We start from the raw sequence: 16,012 nt of genomic DNA on the forward strand, positions 1-16,012 counted from the left end.
TAAATGATTTGATTTTGATTGATTTTGATGGATTATAGGGGTAGAGTGAGTTACTCTGTCTAGTCCATGAGAAAAATGTTATTTTTGCAACAAGTTTTTATTGTCGCCAGAGGGATAATAATAATAAATAAATATATAGGAACAAATCACACAGACTGAGCTAGCCCCAAAGTAAGTTCTGTTATGGGATACTAACTCAACGATACTATATTTTATAACAAATACATATATAGGTATATAAACAACCATGACCCAGGTCAATCTGAAAACGATCAGTTTCCATCATGACCCGACCGGGGATCGAACCCGGGACCTCCAGTGTAGCAGTCCGGCGTGATGACTATTAGGCCACGGAAGTCGTCAATCTAATGTCCACCTTGTCATTTAACGCCTGACAAAAAATACATGTTTGTTCTAGGACGGACCATACCATACTTCGTGCGTATGCTGACTATGTAACCATATCTGAGCTGATAGACAACAATAGCACTCCCAAAGAGTCAAGCGTCAGCCGGTCATGAAATCAGAGCTGTAGCAACTAGGAAATGTGAAGATGAGAGTCACAGTACATAATTATTATATACTCTATATACAGAGTATAAAGTCATACCTACATGTTCCAACCAATCAGTGCGTGTATCAACACTACACTGAAAAAAAGAAATAGCTGAACCAGTTTTGCTATTTGCAAATTTCTTTAATAGATACCAAACTTTGGTTGTAATTATCTAAACCCATGTAACTGCATGTCCCAAACCAGATAAGCTAATCAGTTCTTGATAATCAGTAATCAAAATGTTAGCTATTATTTATTAAAATAAACCAGTCAAACTACTTTAGCTGCAAGAACAAACTGTTTCATAGCTGGTAACCGAACATATGTACTTAAATTTAATACAATGTTGATTAAAACATGGTCATGAATTTATTTATATATAACACAATCAAAATCATTATTTGGACATTCATCAATTTATTTATTTGTAGTAAACTTTTCTAGCAGCCATTAAATCATCATTTGATTAATATTTGCCTATGTCGAATGTATGAAGTTAAAATAAAAATGTAAGTATTATCACAAAACTGTTTAACAATATTTAATTAAAATATTGTTAAAACTAGTTGGCACTGTTGGCAGCACTGCGTCCAAGTCAGTACATTAAAGTTATATGCGATTCACGTTAGAACTCGTTCTCTGCGTTCGGTCATTATTGTGTGGCTTGGCTGGTGAAGGCGGCAAATCGAATTGATTTTCACATTCCTATTATTTTCGGGAGATTTGTAGCGACATTATGTATATAAAAAAAACTTAGTAAACGTGTTTTCGTAATAAATAGTGCAATGGCAGACGGTCAAGACGAGACCTCCGCTGATCCTATGAGTGACTATTTGCGCTTATGGGGTCTTGAAATGTACATAAATTTGTTCAAAGGTATGTGAATGTTTAATTTTTATTTAGTTCGTATTAGTTTAATGTTCAGTCGAACAATCATCAAATATTGGCGCGGTCAGAGTAGGTATCGCACAGGGCTGCCGGATCGGGTAGCACGAAAGCGGCAGGGAAGCCCCGTAGTGTGTCTTGTCGCCAGTGGGCGAGGCGGGTCGCTTCATTCAAAGTTCCATTCGCGCCGCTTGCTACTGGAGGCAAGGGTGCCCTGAAAGGGTCAGTCCAGAGGACTTAGAATTTTTAAGATATTTTTCACAATTGTTATCAGTCTAGTTTTGGTTTGCAGTTAAGATGATAATAATTGTTATGATTAACCTCTGATGTAAGCAATATGTTTTTACCAATCTTAACTAATAAAATATCCCGAAGATGTGTATGTTTTATTAATAGTGTGGATAATAATTTCATATTTTTTACAGCATAATATCCATGATGATAGCATCCCTGCATCATCGCATCATCAAATGCTGTGTGTATCAATAACTTGCCAATCCTTACTGATAGCACCATACATTACCTACTAGTATATTGCTGAATCAGGACTTGAAAACTTACAGAACTTGGACAAATATACAGAATGAGGAAGTACCAAACTTAAATACAAATGTAAGCATTTTTACTTTTTAAGGTAAAACGGATTAAAACGGGATCTTATTACTGAGATTTCACTTGCTTCGTCCATCTGTCTGTCTGTCTATTACTAGGCTGTGTCTCATGAACCATAATGGCTAGACAGTTGCAATTTAATTACTAAGTACTAGCTTTTCCCGCGAACTTCGTTTCGCTCTACATCCCGTTTATCCTGTTCCCGTTCGACAAAAAGTATCCTATCACCTAAGTTAGCTCATATCCTGTCTGTATACCAAATTTCATCAAAATCCGTTCAGTAGCTTCAGCGTGATTAACGGACAAACATCCAAACAAACCCACTTTCACATTTATAATATTAGTGTGATATATACCTACTTCAATGAATATATAAATTTAAGTACTAAAAATAAATAATATAAGTTAACAAGGAGCACCTCCTATAAAATAAATGTTCTTTTTTTGCCATTTTTTGCTCGATAATATGTAATAATAATGACATGGAACCCTTCGTGGCGAGTCCAACTAGCACTTAGCCATTTTTATTATTATTTATTAACCTGGTATGGCAGAGCATCAACAATATAATAAGAAAACAAGAGGACTGTTATTAGTTCACTCTATAGTTTCTTAAATTTCAGGGAGTATACAACACTTTGAGTTCATGTAATGAAGGAAAAGGACTACTTCTTCGCTACAAAGAAAACGGAATGAATTCCTGAAAGTTAATTCTTCTAAGTATCTTCGCCGCGCCTCTCCCGGTGTGCACTGAATTATATAAAATGAAGAAAACAGACTATGATTGTTATGTTAAATTTTAAACTCAAGTAATGTGTTTGACATTAATTTGGGCTAAGCAATGTCTTATTAATATTTGGTTAACTATTCTTTATTTTTATTAGCCCTATTTATGTTTTATAATATATTGGTGTTTGATTACTAGTTATTATACAATGGAGATACTACAGCGTTTGTAACTTAAATTTAATAATCTGGATTTTCTTGAGTGAATGACAAGACATTAAATTGTGTTATTTTATTTTTTTGAACATTTTAAATAAATAATTCAAAAAAATTACTTATATAATATACATTTTTTTATTCATTATTGCACTTAGCCCGTTATCCCTATGTTAAGGTGGCTGTTAGACCTGTATATACATCCACAAGGCAGGACACCATTTGGTAATATTATTGGGATTTACTGGATTGATATGATTAATCATATCAATCCAGTACATCCCAATAATATTGAAGGTGGCCTGTAGATCCAGGTCCAATAGCAGATCTAGGACCAGCTACTGGTAAATAAACCAACAGGAGCAGGTAAACAAACAATGCTGTTACCTCCACATAAAGTGTTTGTCTACTAGTAATGAAACAGATTAGCAAGAGATAACCACACCTTAACATTAATTATTAAACAAATAATTTAATATTTCTTACTGAACTGTTAGATTTACTAGTTATTTAACACTTTAGCTTTAATTAGCCAAAGTAACTTTGCTAAAGCAACTTTACCGGAGCACTATTGACAGCCAAACAGTTTAGTTCAAATAACAAAACTAAGTTATCACCAGTTACCTAAAAGAAGTTAATATCATATTACTAAACTCTGTTTACAAAACATGTTTTAGTTACTTGTAGCCCTCAGTTTAGTAGTCACTCGATTTTGGTGATATGCAGCTAAACTTTTAGCTACTAGCAACCATTTTTTTTTTTCAGTGTACTGACAGACACATAGTGTTGCCATACTTAAATGTTCGTAATAAACACAGAAATGTATAAGAAACATGTGCTTGAATACTAAATATTTTACAAGCATTTATTTAGTTCCACATATCCCATTGTCTGTCTGTAATCAAATCTTGCAAGTTAGATTTCTCCTACTTCCAGTTGACTTTACAGAGTTGAAACGGCGCTTCAGTTTCCATGAAAATGCATTATTATGATAAGCATGACCTGATGGTGCAGCCCGGATCGGCTCCAAACTAGGGAACTCCTAGACCGTTGACAGCATGGTCATGGGGTCAGACGTTAAATGCCATAAGATCTCTCTGACGACGAAGCAATGACATTTTTGCCATAAGATCTCTCTGACGTTGGAAGCAATCACATTTTTGTAAAAAACTTGTTGTAAAGTGACATATTTAAGTTGTTTTCGCTGACTAATGCCTGGTTACATAATCGCCGAACTCAGATACACGCCGACGTGAATGCGCGAACATTGCGTACTTTGTTTGGAAGCTTTTATTTACCGCAAGGAAAAACCAACAATGTATACCGAATCCGTATCAGGATATTTGCGCGAAAGAAATTTGCGCGCAAAGACACTTGACGTTATGCAGGCGACCGGCCATAAAATCAGAGCCCAATCTTTAAATTTTATTGGTTTTACGTGTTTCGGACGTCACAATCGCGAATGAAATATGAGAATAATGAGATACACGCGATAATGAGAGGAAAATCGATAAACATCGTTAGTTAAAAATCTTGAAACTTTTAAAATCCTTACTTATTATAAAATAAACACCTCTGCGGCGTCTGTCTGTCTATTCGCGATAAACTCTAAAACGACTGCGCGGATTTTCATGCGGTTTTCGCCAATAGATAGTGTGATTCCTGAATAAAGTTTGGGGATATAATTTATTACCGCTTCCGCTATTAAATCAATAAATAATTGGTTTACGATCCGGTTTACAAACCCGCAGCTGCAAGGAAACTGTGGTTAGCGGTTATTGTTGTGACGAGGACGAAGTCGCGGTCTCAAATTGTTTGTTTGGTTTTTAACGAGTAGTGTAGTGTCGGAAAATAAATCAAATTTTGATAAAAAATAAATTAATAGCACAGCCCAATTGCTCAATTGCTGTTTTGATATCCGATTGATATTAATCTCTGAAACTTTTATCATTCTGGCAACATCAGTAAGATGCGTAGATACTAAGAAAATATATGGATTCATTGACTTTATATACCAAGAAAAATATAGCAATAAATATGAACATGGTTTATGAAGGCGGAGTGCGAGAGCTGCTGAAATTATTTGTAACGCCATCTAACGTTCGAACGCGGAACTATTTATGACGCCTGAAAACTTGAAGGAAAAACATTTTCACAGAATTTTCGGCAAGCGCTCTTTGGTTTGAATAGTTCCATATGTAATTGCTAGATGGCTCTATTAGTAGGAAAAAGGAAAAGTTTTATTATGATTTCCATTATAAACTCCCATCTTTTTGTCGTTGGAGATTATGAGATTAATAACAAAAATCTGGAACAATATGTTGGAAACGGTACGGGATATCTACATAGCAGGAAGCGAAATTGGACAAGTTTGCGGGACGAGACACGCAGCGGGAAACTGGAAATAAAACTAAAGATGAGAAAAAATCTGAATTTTAATCATATATATGTTTACCAGTCTTACAGAATACGCGATAAAAAAAATTACTGAGATTTTGCTATGAATATCACGCGGGTAAAGCCGCGGGCAAAAGCTAGTAATATAATATAAACCATACAATTTAAAATATTAAGTTTGTAATTAGACTTCAATTTTATTCATTTGTGTGTAATTTATTTATCTCTAAGGCACATAGAATCTACAAAATATTAAGATTTATTTATTACGCGAGTTGGGTTCTGAGACGTCACAGCCGAGATGCAAACGGCAACACATGAAGATGCGACAGAGAGAGAGAGGATTTCTTTAAGAAACCTGCAATAAGGTCATTGAACCTTCAGGCCAATACTGCAAAAACATTTTCGCGACAAACTGGGAAACTCGTTTTATTACAAGCTTTTATTTAGTTTCATCTGTCCCGTCTGTCTGTAATCAAATAATATTAGTGAAATATCATCTACTTACACATGTATAGTATAACCTACAGAGTTATAACACGTTGAATACAACAACATTTTCGTGATAACAATAAAAGATTGCGTCAAAAAATTTCTTTACAAAAATTAATAGTTTTGGCCTAGTAATAAATTTTACTTGCAAGAATTGACTACAAACTGACAAACAGCAAGACAGACGAAGAAACTGCCACGTGGTGACTGGCGGTCGCCACACCTGAAGAATTTCTGACCAACCCCATTAGACGACAAAAAGTCGAAAAGTATTAGACTAGCTCTTCTGCTGAATAAACAAACACATTCATTATTAATAATACCGCACTTCAAACTACAAAAGAAAAGTATTTCACGAAATGCAGAAGTAATAACACCGAAAATTAATGTTAGCGTGATTATTTCTACTCGATCTAGTTAACATTTCATACACAAGACTTAATCCAGCAATGCAGCCTAGTGTATACTATTTAGCTGCATTGCAGTACCTATATTATTCGTGCTCAATAGTAACAGTTCTATTAGGTATACAGTCCTCAAAAGGCATTCACCCCAGGATATATAAAGTTCGCCCTCAATGTCACTTTCCTAGAACACGGCGTTTAAAAACTGACAGCATCCTCCCACAGACTTTGGGTCAATACAAATAAGACAAAATATTTTTAAACACCAATCAAAAACACATTGAAATCGTTAAATCATCAAGGTCAAATAATAATGAGCTTTAAATCAAAACTTATGAGAACATTATCGTTTGTTACGCCAATTTACTTTTAAAATATCTCGCAAATGTCATTTTTCGCGCCGAAACTCCAAACGTCAAACGACCATTTTGTGGACGCTTATTGGCGCGCTCGCGGGGGTTGTTTGCTCGTAGAACGGACGGAAATGGTGCTATCCCGCTCTATCCTGGTTACATAATACGGAAATGGGTGAGCAGTGTAATTCGAGGAATGTTCCGCATGCGGGCCCGGCCTCGAGGGTGGATATTGATTTTTCACCGAGTTTGCGGCAGTCGCCCACCACGCCGGTGCCAAGCGCGAAAAAATACAACCGTCGCGCTACGCGTTCGCAAAAATTAGCATTCTTTATTCAAAATTACAAATAACACGTTACAATTTTCGATTTTCAAAAGCGATCCGTTCGGAAATTAATAACCAAAGTGTGCTTCTGTGCTGGAGAGATTTTTCGTAAGTGTTATCATGTATTTTTTTATTACGATGCTCTAATTTAATCAGTTTTATGTGTGGTACAGCGTTTTTATGGCTTTTTAAAGGTTTTTCGCCTGATTAATACGAAGAAATTACGAGCATTCGTGTAATTTCTGGCCATTAATTACCGTCAGCTGATGGGCCACCCCGGTGTGTTAAACGTCAAAATTGAAAGCGAAAGTATTTGACGGAAGCAACACAACACCAAATTGGATGACAAAAGGCATCTTACCAGTCTGTCCATAGTGGAATTTTGCCTAAAAACTCTAGTTCTATGTACTGTATGATGGACGTTCATCTTTGTCACTGATTAAAAAAATAAATTTAAAATAAAAATAATGTATTCACACGTTCAGATCACACCAGTGTCTGACCGTCACTGATTTACTTTTTCGCAATGATGCATATACATCGCTGTCGCTGTATGAGGATCTTGGTTGACTTCACAGCAAATCGATAGGCGTTGGATAAGGATGCTTAGAGAAGTGACGTCATGGATCGTTAGCACCACGAGCTGGTGACGTCACAGCTGTAGGAATCCTTGGAAGGATTCATTAAGTCTTCTGTTATAGATATGTCGAACCTTCCAGTTCAGTAATGTATGTAGATAGTCGATTAAAATGAATAAGTGCCGACCATCATTTTCTGATAGATAATAATAATAATAATAATAAATATATTAGGACAAATCACACAGATTGAGCTAGCCCCAAAGTAAGTTCGAGACTTGTGTTACGGGATACTAACTCAACGATACTATATTTTATAACAAATACATATATAGATAAACATCCAAGACCCGGGCCAATCAGAAAAAGATCATTTTCCATCATGACCCGACCGGGGATCGAACCCGGGACCTCTCGGTTCAGAGGGAAGCACTTTACCACTTCGCCACCGAGGTCGTCAACCATTTAGAAAGTAGCTTTCTAAATGGTTTCGGATTCTGCTTATTCAGCCTTCATATACTTTATCACTATATTCAATAATCTAGTCGACTTAACACCGTTAAGACTGGTTAAGCATCGATGATATGAAGAACACTCACCGATGCGCAATAGCGTGATTTACTGGTATTATGGCTTTTAGAAAAAAAATTCTTGTCAGAAATTCAAATCACGAATCGAGAGTTTCATGTTATTCTCTCTCTCTCTCTCTCTCTCTCTCTCTCTCTCAATTTATTTGGGATTTTTTTTTCGTTTAATCATTCGCCTCCACTTTTAGATCTTTTTTTTTTCACTTTGGAGTAAATAGTCCAAAACTTCGCACATTGGTTCTTCATTCAAGTCAAAACGGAGAATATTGAGGTGGCCATGTGGTGATACGAATGCTATAGAATGACATAAGCTATTCTTTTCTAAGTGTGACGTCACCTAGTGCTATAATATAGAACTAGACATTACCCAGGGCTTCGCTCCCGTGGGATAATGTACCTTTCTAATGGTTAAAGTATTTTTGAAATCGGTTCGGTAGTTGCGGAGATAACCCGCCTCGAACATAGAAAGTTACAAACGCTTACCTCTTTATAATAATAGTATAGACTAATTAGTGCATTGAAATAAAACTGACAGACAGTGTACAGCCGAAACTACTTGGCGTAAAATATGGTCAACATAATGACTGTGACTTTTACTAATTTAGAAATGGTTACTAATTCATGAAAAGGGACAAGAAAACATTGGAGTCAAACCAAGTAAGATTGCTGGTGAATCTGGCAACGTATAGCAATTTAAGTAAATGTTTGTCCAATGTCCATAGAGAACATGGCAGCTTTCCAATATCGAAAATTACTTTGGCTTTAAAAATAAATAAATATATTAGGACAAATCACACAGATTGAACTAGCCCCAAAGTAAGTTCTAGACTTGTATTATGGGATACTAACAAACTATATTTTATAACAAGTACATATATAGATAAACATCCAAGACCCGGGCCAATCAGAAAAAGATCATCTTCCATCATGGCCCTTGTATACCAATCTGACTCGTGTACAGCTTTCATTAACCTGCGCACTGATTGACCTAGTTTACTAGTGTGTATACGACCAAGTGCAACTAAATGTCGGTTGTAAAAAGTCACGTCAGATGCCTTGAGGCGACTTCAATACAATCTGACCCCCCCACCAATCAGACGACTAAGGTTAGGCGCAGCATAGATGAGTAGCCCCCAAAGGACAGTGAGGTCGTACCGACTGTAAGCAGAATGACGGAGCAGACTGGTCCTGCCAAGTTGACGACAGGTCCGACCTCACTCCAAAGAAAGGTACTTACGAGGCCCCCCATAAAAGCGGCAATCCAGACGCTGGCAAAAACAGCGAAGAGCTCAACGCCAATCACCTAAGAAGAAGAACTATAGGAACAAAACGGAGGAAAGAATATAACTACTTGACTTAATCCAAAAAAACGTCCTCCAGTTTAAAAACCTAAAAAAGGAAGTGAGAGACAGATAGGTATACAAACTCATGTGGCACGAGTAGGATTTAGAACCTGGGACATATCGATCCACAGGCGAGCGTGAAATATCCTAACCGGCCTAAATCTACACTTCATGTAAGGAAAGGACCATTAGTGTGGAAACAAACAAATGTATGATGTATGATCTATATGAAAATTTGGTTCCATAATGCATACCAGCATGCAACGTAGTGGAAGTTGATTGCTCTATCGCGTTGTAAATACCATTAACGAAAGTTATTATAATTGATATAAAGTTTGTTTTATTGATTATAGAGGAAATTTTCTCTCTATCATAAGAAACAATAATGGTTGGGACCAACACTGTTTAAATGAGTTTCTTTCGGCATTTCTTCACAGCAGTGGTCGTTCCGAAATGCCAGTAGTTTGTAGCTTTTGAAAGATAACTATATAATATATGATTTGAAGTTAAAAAGTGCTTGTGAAGGTCTAATTTCTCAATAAATTATTTAAATGTGATTTTACAAATTTCGGGAAAATTAATTATTATTTTTTCTACAATCCATTCTAATTTTATAAATGCAAGTCTATCTGTCGCGCTTTCACAGTAAAACCGCTAAACCGATATTGATAAAATTTTCATTCGATGGTATCCATAAAATTAAAATCCGAGTTCATACATAGACAAATTTGTTTGCAACTTTTTACCCGGCGAAAGTTACCGAAGCTGAAGCACTCAGGTACACATACTACGTAGGCTACATTTAACCGCAAACGAAGCCGCGGCCAATAGCTAGTTACTACATTTCAATATTCAATCCGTACGTCTCTGTTTTCCGAGAATAAGCAACACAAACATACTTATAATGTTGTTCATACGTCCCACGTAACGTCCCAGAGGAGACATGATATTTGGTAAACAACTTAGTTCTTGTCCATTTTTAACCCCCAGAAAGAAAAACCACGTGTTAATTTATCTCCAAAAAAATTTGAACCACATTTTTGTGTCTCTATCAATAATGGTAGGGACCAACACTGTTTAAATGAGTTTCTTTCGGCATTTCTTCTCAGCAGTGGTCGTTCCGAAATGCCAGTAGTTTGTAGCTTTTGAAAGATAACTATATAATATAAGATTTGAAGTTAAAAGTAAGTTCAGTGCTTGTGGAGATCTAATTTCTCAATAAATGACTTAACTGTGTTTACAAATTTCGGGAAATATTCAATGCTCTTAGACTTTCAAAATTACATTTGTTATTATCAATACATATTGAGTATATATTATCGTGATTATTATTAACTTGTGTGTGAAATGGGGAAGGCAATGGCAAACCACTCCATTAATAATGCCAAGAATATTGTTGTGTGTGTTTAATTCCACGTAATGACCACGACCCTCAGCCATGAGCAATACGACTACGAAGAAGAGAATTTTATTTACATTCAAATTATTTAAAGAAGGCATCCCCTGCCTTTTCCCAACAGCGGGACAAATGTTACAAGCAAAAATAAATTTGGATTTTTTTTACGGCTAACACACAGACATGACAGTTGTCATAAACGATTTTCGTCACAATATCTCAAGGTTACACGAATATCGATTTATTTTTGCCTGGATGAAGTTCATTATACTACACTTCTTCATTCAGCCATTTTACATATTTTACTACCTCCTGTTCGATTACGACCTATATATTAATTTATTTTTTTGCTGAATGCCATTAGGTACCTACAGGCAATGAAAAACTACATATATTACATCAGTTTTTCGGCTATGGTGACTGATCACTCTGTGTCGCCGCCTTACACGTGTAAGGCTTCGTTGATGTACCTTAAAATGGCTGAAGTATCTTATTTTGGCCTTAAATGTTCTAGAGCAGTGCGGCCATGTGAGGATACCATCAATATAATTTGTATTGCATGGAGACAGGTCTACTTTTAATTTCCCTCCCTTTTCGCATCAAGCTCATCTCTCCTTGCGTTCTTCAAAGTTTTGTTCATTTTCCTGTACCAAGCGTCTCCAGTCACTGGAAACTATATATACTTATACAGATTTTAAAATACATGTATCACTGAATAGGTACGTTTAAATAATAAAAACATTAGCATTCAAAATTGCGTAACCATCAAAATACGTAAAATTATGTATAAGTTACGGCTAAATTCAGAAGTGTGGTTACATCTAGTTGCAGCCGCTCTCAGTTCATAGTTAGCACAAACATTTTTAGGAATATTTTTATTAATTATAATTTTGTATCGTCTAATGTTGATATTCCCTAATTTTTTATCGGCTTTTATTTAATTTATATTTAAACCTAAGTTGCTTTGAAAATGGCTCAACAAAACATAACAAAATATAAATCCAACTCGCACTTAGCCAAATTAATTATACTTTATTAACTAACGTCTTATCTAATCGGCTCAAATCGATTTCATTTTGCCGAAACTTTTCGATAATGCGATAAATTGATTCTGTATGATATTAGGAATCGATTAAAGCCCTACCCTACCCTACGAGCATAGTGGCGCCCTCTGGATAAAATGTTTATTTTTACCTTTACGGGGTAGATACAGTCAAAGATTAGAAATAACATGACATAACATCTGAAAGGAATTGTTATGTAAAGTGTGACAGAGACCTGGCCCTTGCTTGACGACCTCCGTGGCCTAATCACATCGTCACATCGTCGGTCATCACGCCGTACTGCCCGGAAGTCCCGGGTTCAATCCCCGGTCAGGGCAACATGGAAAATTATCTTTTTCAGATTGACCTGGTTGTTTATCTATATATGTATATGTTAAAGAATATAAATAGTATCTAAATGGATTTGTTATGCATTTCACAAATGATTTTTAACTTTTGAATTTGAAAATAATAACGAGACGAAAACATTCTGGAATTGAATGACAATTGAATTAAACAAATCCTTTTAAATAAATGCTTGAGTATATTCAAAAAACATAATTTCTCGCTTGTAACAGTGGGGTATGTTGATTAGTTACAAGCACCTGCTACTTTCTAATGAATATACTGTACGTCGGCGTGAGACGAAAGAGATGAAATAATTCAGCCTAATTGGCATGGTCTCGGTAGCTCAGTGGTCAAGAGCACTGTCACAGATAGACAGGGGCACGGGTTCAATTCCAGCTCGATCCCAGAGTTTTTTCATCTCATTATTAGATACATAGTATCGTTGAGTTAGTAAAATTAGAGTAACACAAGTTTCGAACTTACTTTGGGGCTAACTCAATCTGTGTGATTTTATCCGTATTTATAACAGTATTCTCAACCAGTCAACCTATTAATTTATGTACCTATCTAATTTTTTCTTTCCTTCCAGCAGCGAATGCCCTACACCTGGGCCTAAATCTCAGCTAGCGCCGGCCCGGAGGATCAGCACAGATGATCGGCTCCTTCTGGAACCTGTGTCGCGCATGCCCTTCCATGCCCGTTGATAAGGTAAGAACTTACTTTTAGACCTGTAGGGAATCAGACAGCTCGTTTGCCCCTTCTGCCAAGACCAGGGCCAGGTCAACTTGGTATGTACGAAGAGAATAAACTACCTGAAAGATGCTGAAGCGGATGTAGAAACTATCCTGAGATTTCATAAACTTGCACTTCCTCTGAGTATTTTAAAGCCATTTGTTGAGGAGTCGCATTTAATGGGCAAAAGGCATCAGTCGCAAGATTATCTTAACTTATACTTACGTGACATAAAATACTCCCATATATTTAGTTTGTGTCACGTTAGTTAATATGTGGTTAAAATACTCTCAAGGCTATTTCCGTTTCGGGCAACTTGTGTATCTCAAAATTCGTGCAATGTTTGGAATTCTGGGAATAATCCTATTGATATCAATTTAATCAAATACTCATGTGTAAATGATTTAATCGTCCTCCTAACTCCGTCATCCTCGCTTGTTCTATCTCTTCATAAAGGACTACCTCGGTGGCGCAATGGTAAAGTGTTTGCCTCTGAACCGAGAGGTCCCGGGTTCGATCCCCGGTCGGGTCACGATGGAAAATGATCTTTTTCTGATTGGCCCTGGTCTTGGATATTTATCTATATATGTATTTGTTATAAATTATAGTATCGTTGAATTAGTATACCATAACACAAGTCACGAACTTACATTAGGGCTAGCTCAATATGTGTGATTTGTCCTAATATATTTATTTTATATCTGTGCCGCAGATAAGGTAGGAGCTGATTGCTAGACCTGTAAGGAATCTCCCTTCATCCTAATATGTTCAATCTCTCTTCGTATACTGGAACACTGCCTGTATATACGTATGCTTTGATCTCTCCACCGAATAATGTAATCAGTCTGATGTATTTGTAATTAAATTTATAAGTTAAACAGGAATCTAGCGGCCCTCTATGTTGGCTGTGCCCTTGCAGGGCGTCACTTGTACTATCAACTTATGCATGTAACCAACCTATATAACTTGTGACTTGCAATAAAGTCTGAACCTGAATCTGTGCCTCACGTACCTTCCATGCCAATTGTATTGTGTATAAAGCACTGTAAATTACCTTCCTTTATGGCCACGTTAATTCAGTTAATAGTTATCAGTTTTTAAAGTTCACCGCTGTCGTCTGTCTGTTCGCGATAAACTTAAAAACGGATTCATGGATTTTCATGAAGTTTTCACCAATAGATAGTGCGATTCCAGAGGAAGGTTTACGTGTATAATTTATTATGTTTTTACACGTGTTAAAAATAAAATATATTTTAATACGTATTTGACGGATAAGAGGAAAAATAAAAATGAGTGGACATGAGGAATCCATTCTTAAATGAAGTGAATTATCTTAAAAATTAAGAATATTTATGATCAACCCGGTTGTTCCTTCTGATTACACACCACAGTACCAACTGCTGCTAATCCAGGCCCGCGCCAATAAGACGCAGCTGAATCCCAATTGACAAAGACAAAGATCATTTTTAAATTATTTACAATGATATCGCGTTAAAAGAGAACTTAATCCAACATGTTTCACCGGCTGTGGGTGTGCAAATTTAAATGGGAAGCATGCTATTAGGTATATTCCATTAAATGTCTCGTATAAATATATCGTCTAGCAATTTCCCAAAAGGTTGTCTGGAAGAAATTGCTGTAAGGCCGCATTTTGCACAATGTGTCTGATGATGTCATACTATGTGTAGGTAATAATACATATTATACTATGTAATTTTTTGTATTGTATATCTTCGATGGTCAAAAAATGATTTGATACTAGTTGTCGCCCGGGGCTTCGCTCCCGTAAGTATTTTGAGATAAAATATAGCCTATAGCAATCTTGGAGAATGTACCTTTCTAATGGTGAAAGAATTTTTGAAATCGGTTCGGTAGTTTCGGAGATTACCCGCCTCAAACATACAAACTAACAAACGCTTACTTCTTTATAATAATAGTATAGATTCTATTCTAGTATAGATAGTATAGACTGTAATTAAGTACCTTACGAACGAATAATAAGACAGGTTTCTCAAATCACTTCTAACTGACTGGTGGGCTGTAGAAGAGATATAAAAATCTCTCACCAAAAATGAACATGTTAAAACATTCGTTAAGGGAAACTCACAACGGTCTAATAAAGGTTATAACTTTACCTTTTTGACGTGACAACGTCTTAAATTAGGTTGCGGCTGGGAGTCACTTATGAAAAAGTGTAACGCCCGGTAACGTTACGATGAGTCACCGAACGAGAGAGAGGCCCGCCGAATGCCTTGCGTCTCTCTCCCACTCAACTATGATCGGTCTGCCGCGCGCGTAAAAAGACGTTGTCACGTAAAATCTTCGCCCGTAATACCGACTTTACAGGCAACCATTTTTATTCATCTTTTACCTTTTTAACCGGATAACACGGTTATCAGCTTGCGACCGAAGCGTGGTTTGGACACGAGCCAACATTGTACAGGTGTAAGGATTTATGTATTTGAAGGCATTTTTAGTAAGCGATGAACTCAAATATTTCTATTTAGACTATATTTTATACAAACAAACAAACTCACAAACATTTACCTCTTTATAATAATAGTATAGAAGCATATATATATAGATACAATTTGTAATGACAGCGCGGCCGCAGCGTTCGAATTGCTCTGAGAACCTACCTAAAAGCAAAATGCTTCTTGGACCTCATTATCCACAAATTCCTGAGTAAATTAAAATATAGACCACTAAAAGGTCGTAGTTCGATTTTCCCCAAACAAATATTGTCCTAGAGACAACTGGTGTCGGGTCACACAAACTGACCGCGTCTCAGGTGAGCGACAAACGCTGCAAGGTAGCGCGACGCGGTGTGTCAATATGAAATGTATGAATGTTTTCATTTGTGGGCTATCTATATTGTAGTCGTTATCCAAATTTTTAAAACCATTTGTAACTAAGAAGATAAAAGTATATTGTACTAAATAAGGACACAGCACTAAATTTTATCACTGTTCATTTGTTTATTTGTCGTACTTTAAAACGTAATAGAAATGTGTATATT

At 36.2% G+C, this 16,012-nt stretch overlaps 1 protein-coding gene and 1 long non-coding RNA gene across 7 annotated transcripts in view; both read left to right on the forward strand.

The window, feature by feature from the left end:
• The first annotated feature begins 1,291 nt into the window (after positions 1-1,291).
• LOC128680221 (uncharacterized) lies at positions 1,292-3,122 on the forward strand. Its single transcript, XR_008405830.2, has 3 exons — positions 1,292-1,432; positions 1,867-2,053; positions 2,677-3,122. It is a non-coding gene; the product is annotated as an uncharacterized LOC128680221 (long non-coding RNA).
• Positions 3,123-6,882: 3,760 nt separating this feature from the next.
• LOC128680223 (uncharacterized protein) overlaps positions 6,883-16,012 on the forward strand; it is a 50,478-nt gene continuing 41,348 nt past the window's right edge. For 3 of the 6 annotated variants that reach the window (XM_053763213.2, XM_053763218.2, XM_053763219.2), the window contains exons 1-2: positions 6,884-7,074; positions 12,851-12,969. In XM_053763213.2, coding sequence (XP_053619188.1) covers positions 12,913-12,969 — 57 coding nt within the window. In that variant the 5' untranslated portion in view covers positions 6,884-7,074; positions 12,851-12,912. Of the gene's footprint in view, positions 7,075-12,850; positions 12,970-16,012 lie in introns of all 6 variants that reach the window. The other 3 variants (XM_053763221.1, XM_053763214.2, XM_053763220.2) reach the window with 3 other exon arrangements.

This window comes from Plodia interpunctella, chromosome 23 (genome assembly GCF_027563975.2).
Source record: "Plodia interpunctella isolate USDA-ARS_2022_Savannah chromosome 23, ilPloInte3.2, whole genome shotgun sequence".
In the NCBI taxonomy this organism is placed as follows: domain Eukaryota; kingdom Metazoa; phylum Arthropoda; class Insecta; order Lepidoptera; family Pyralidae; genus Plodia; species Plodia interpunctella.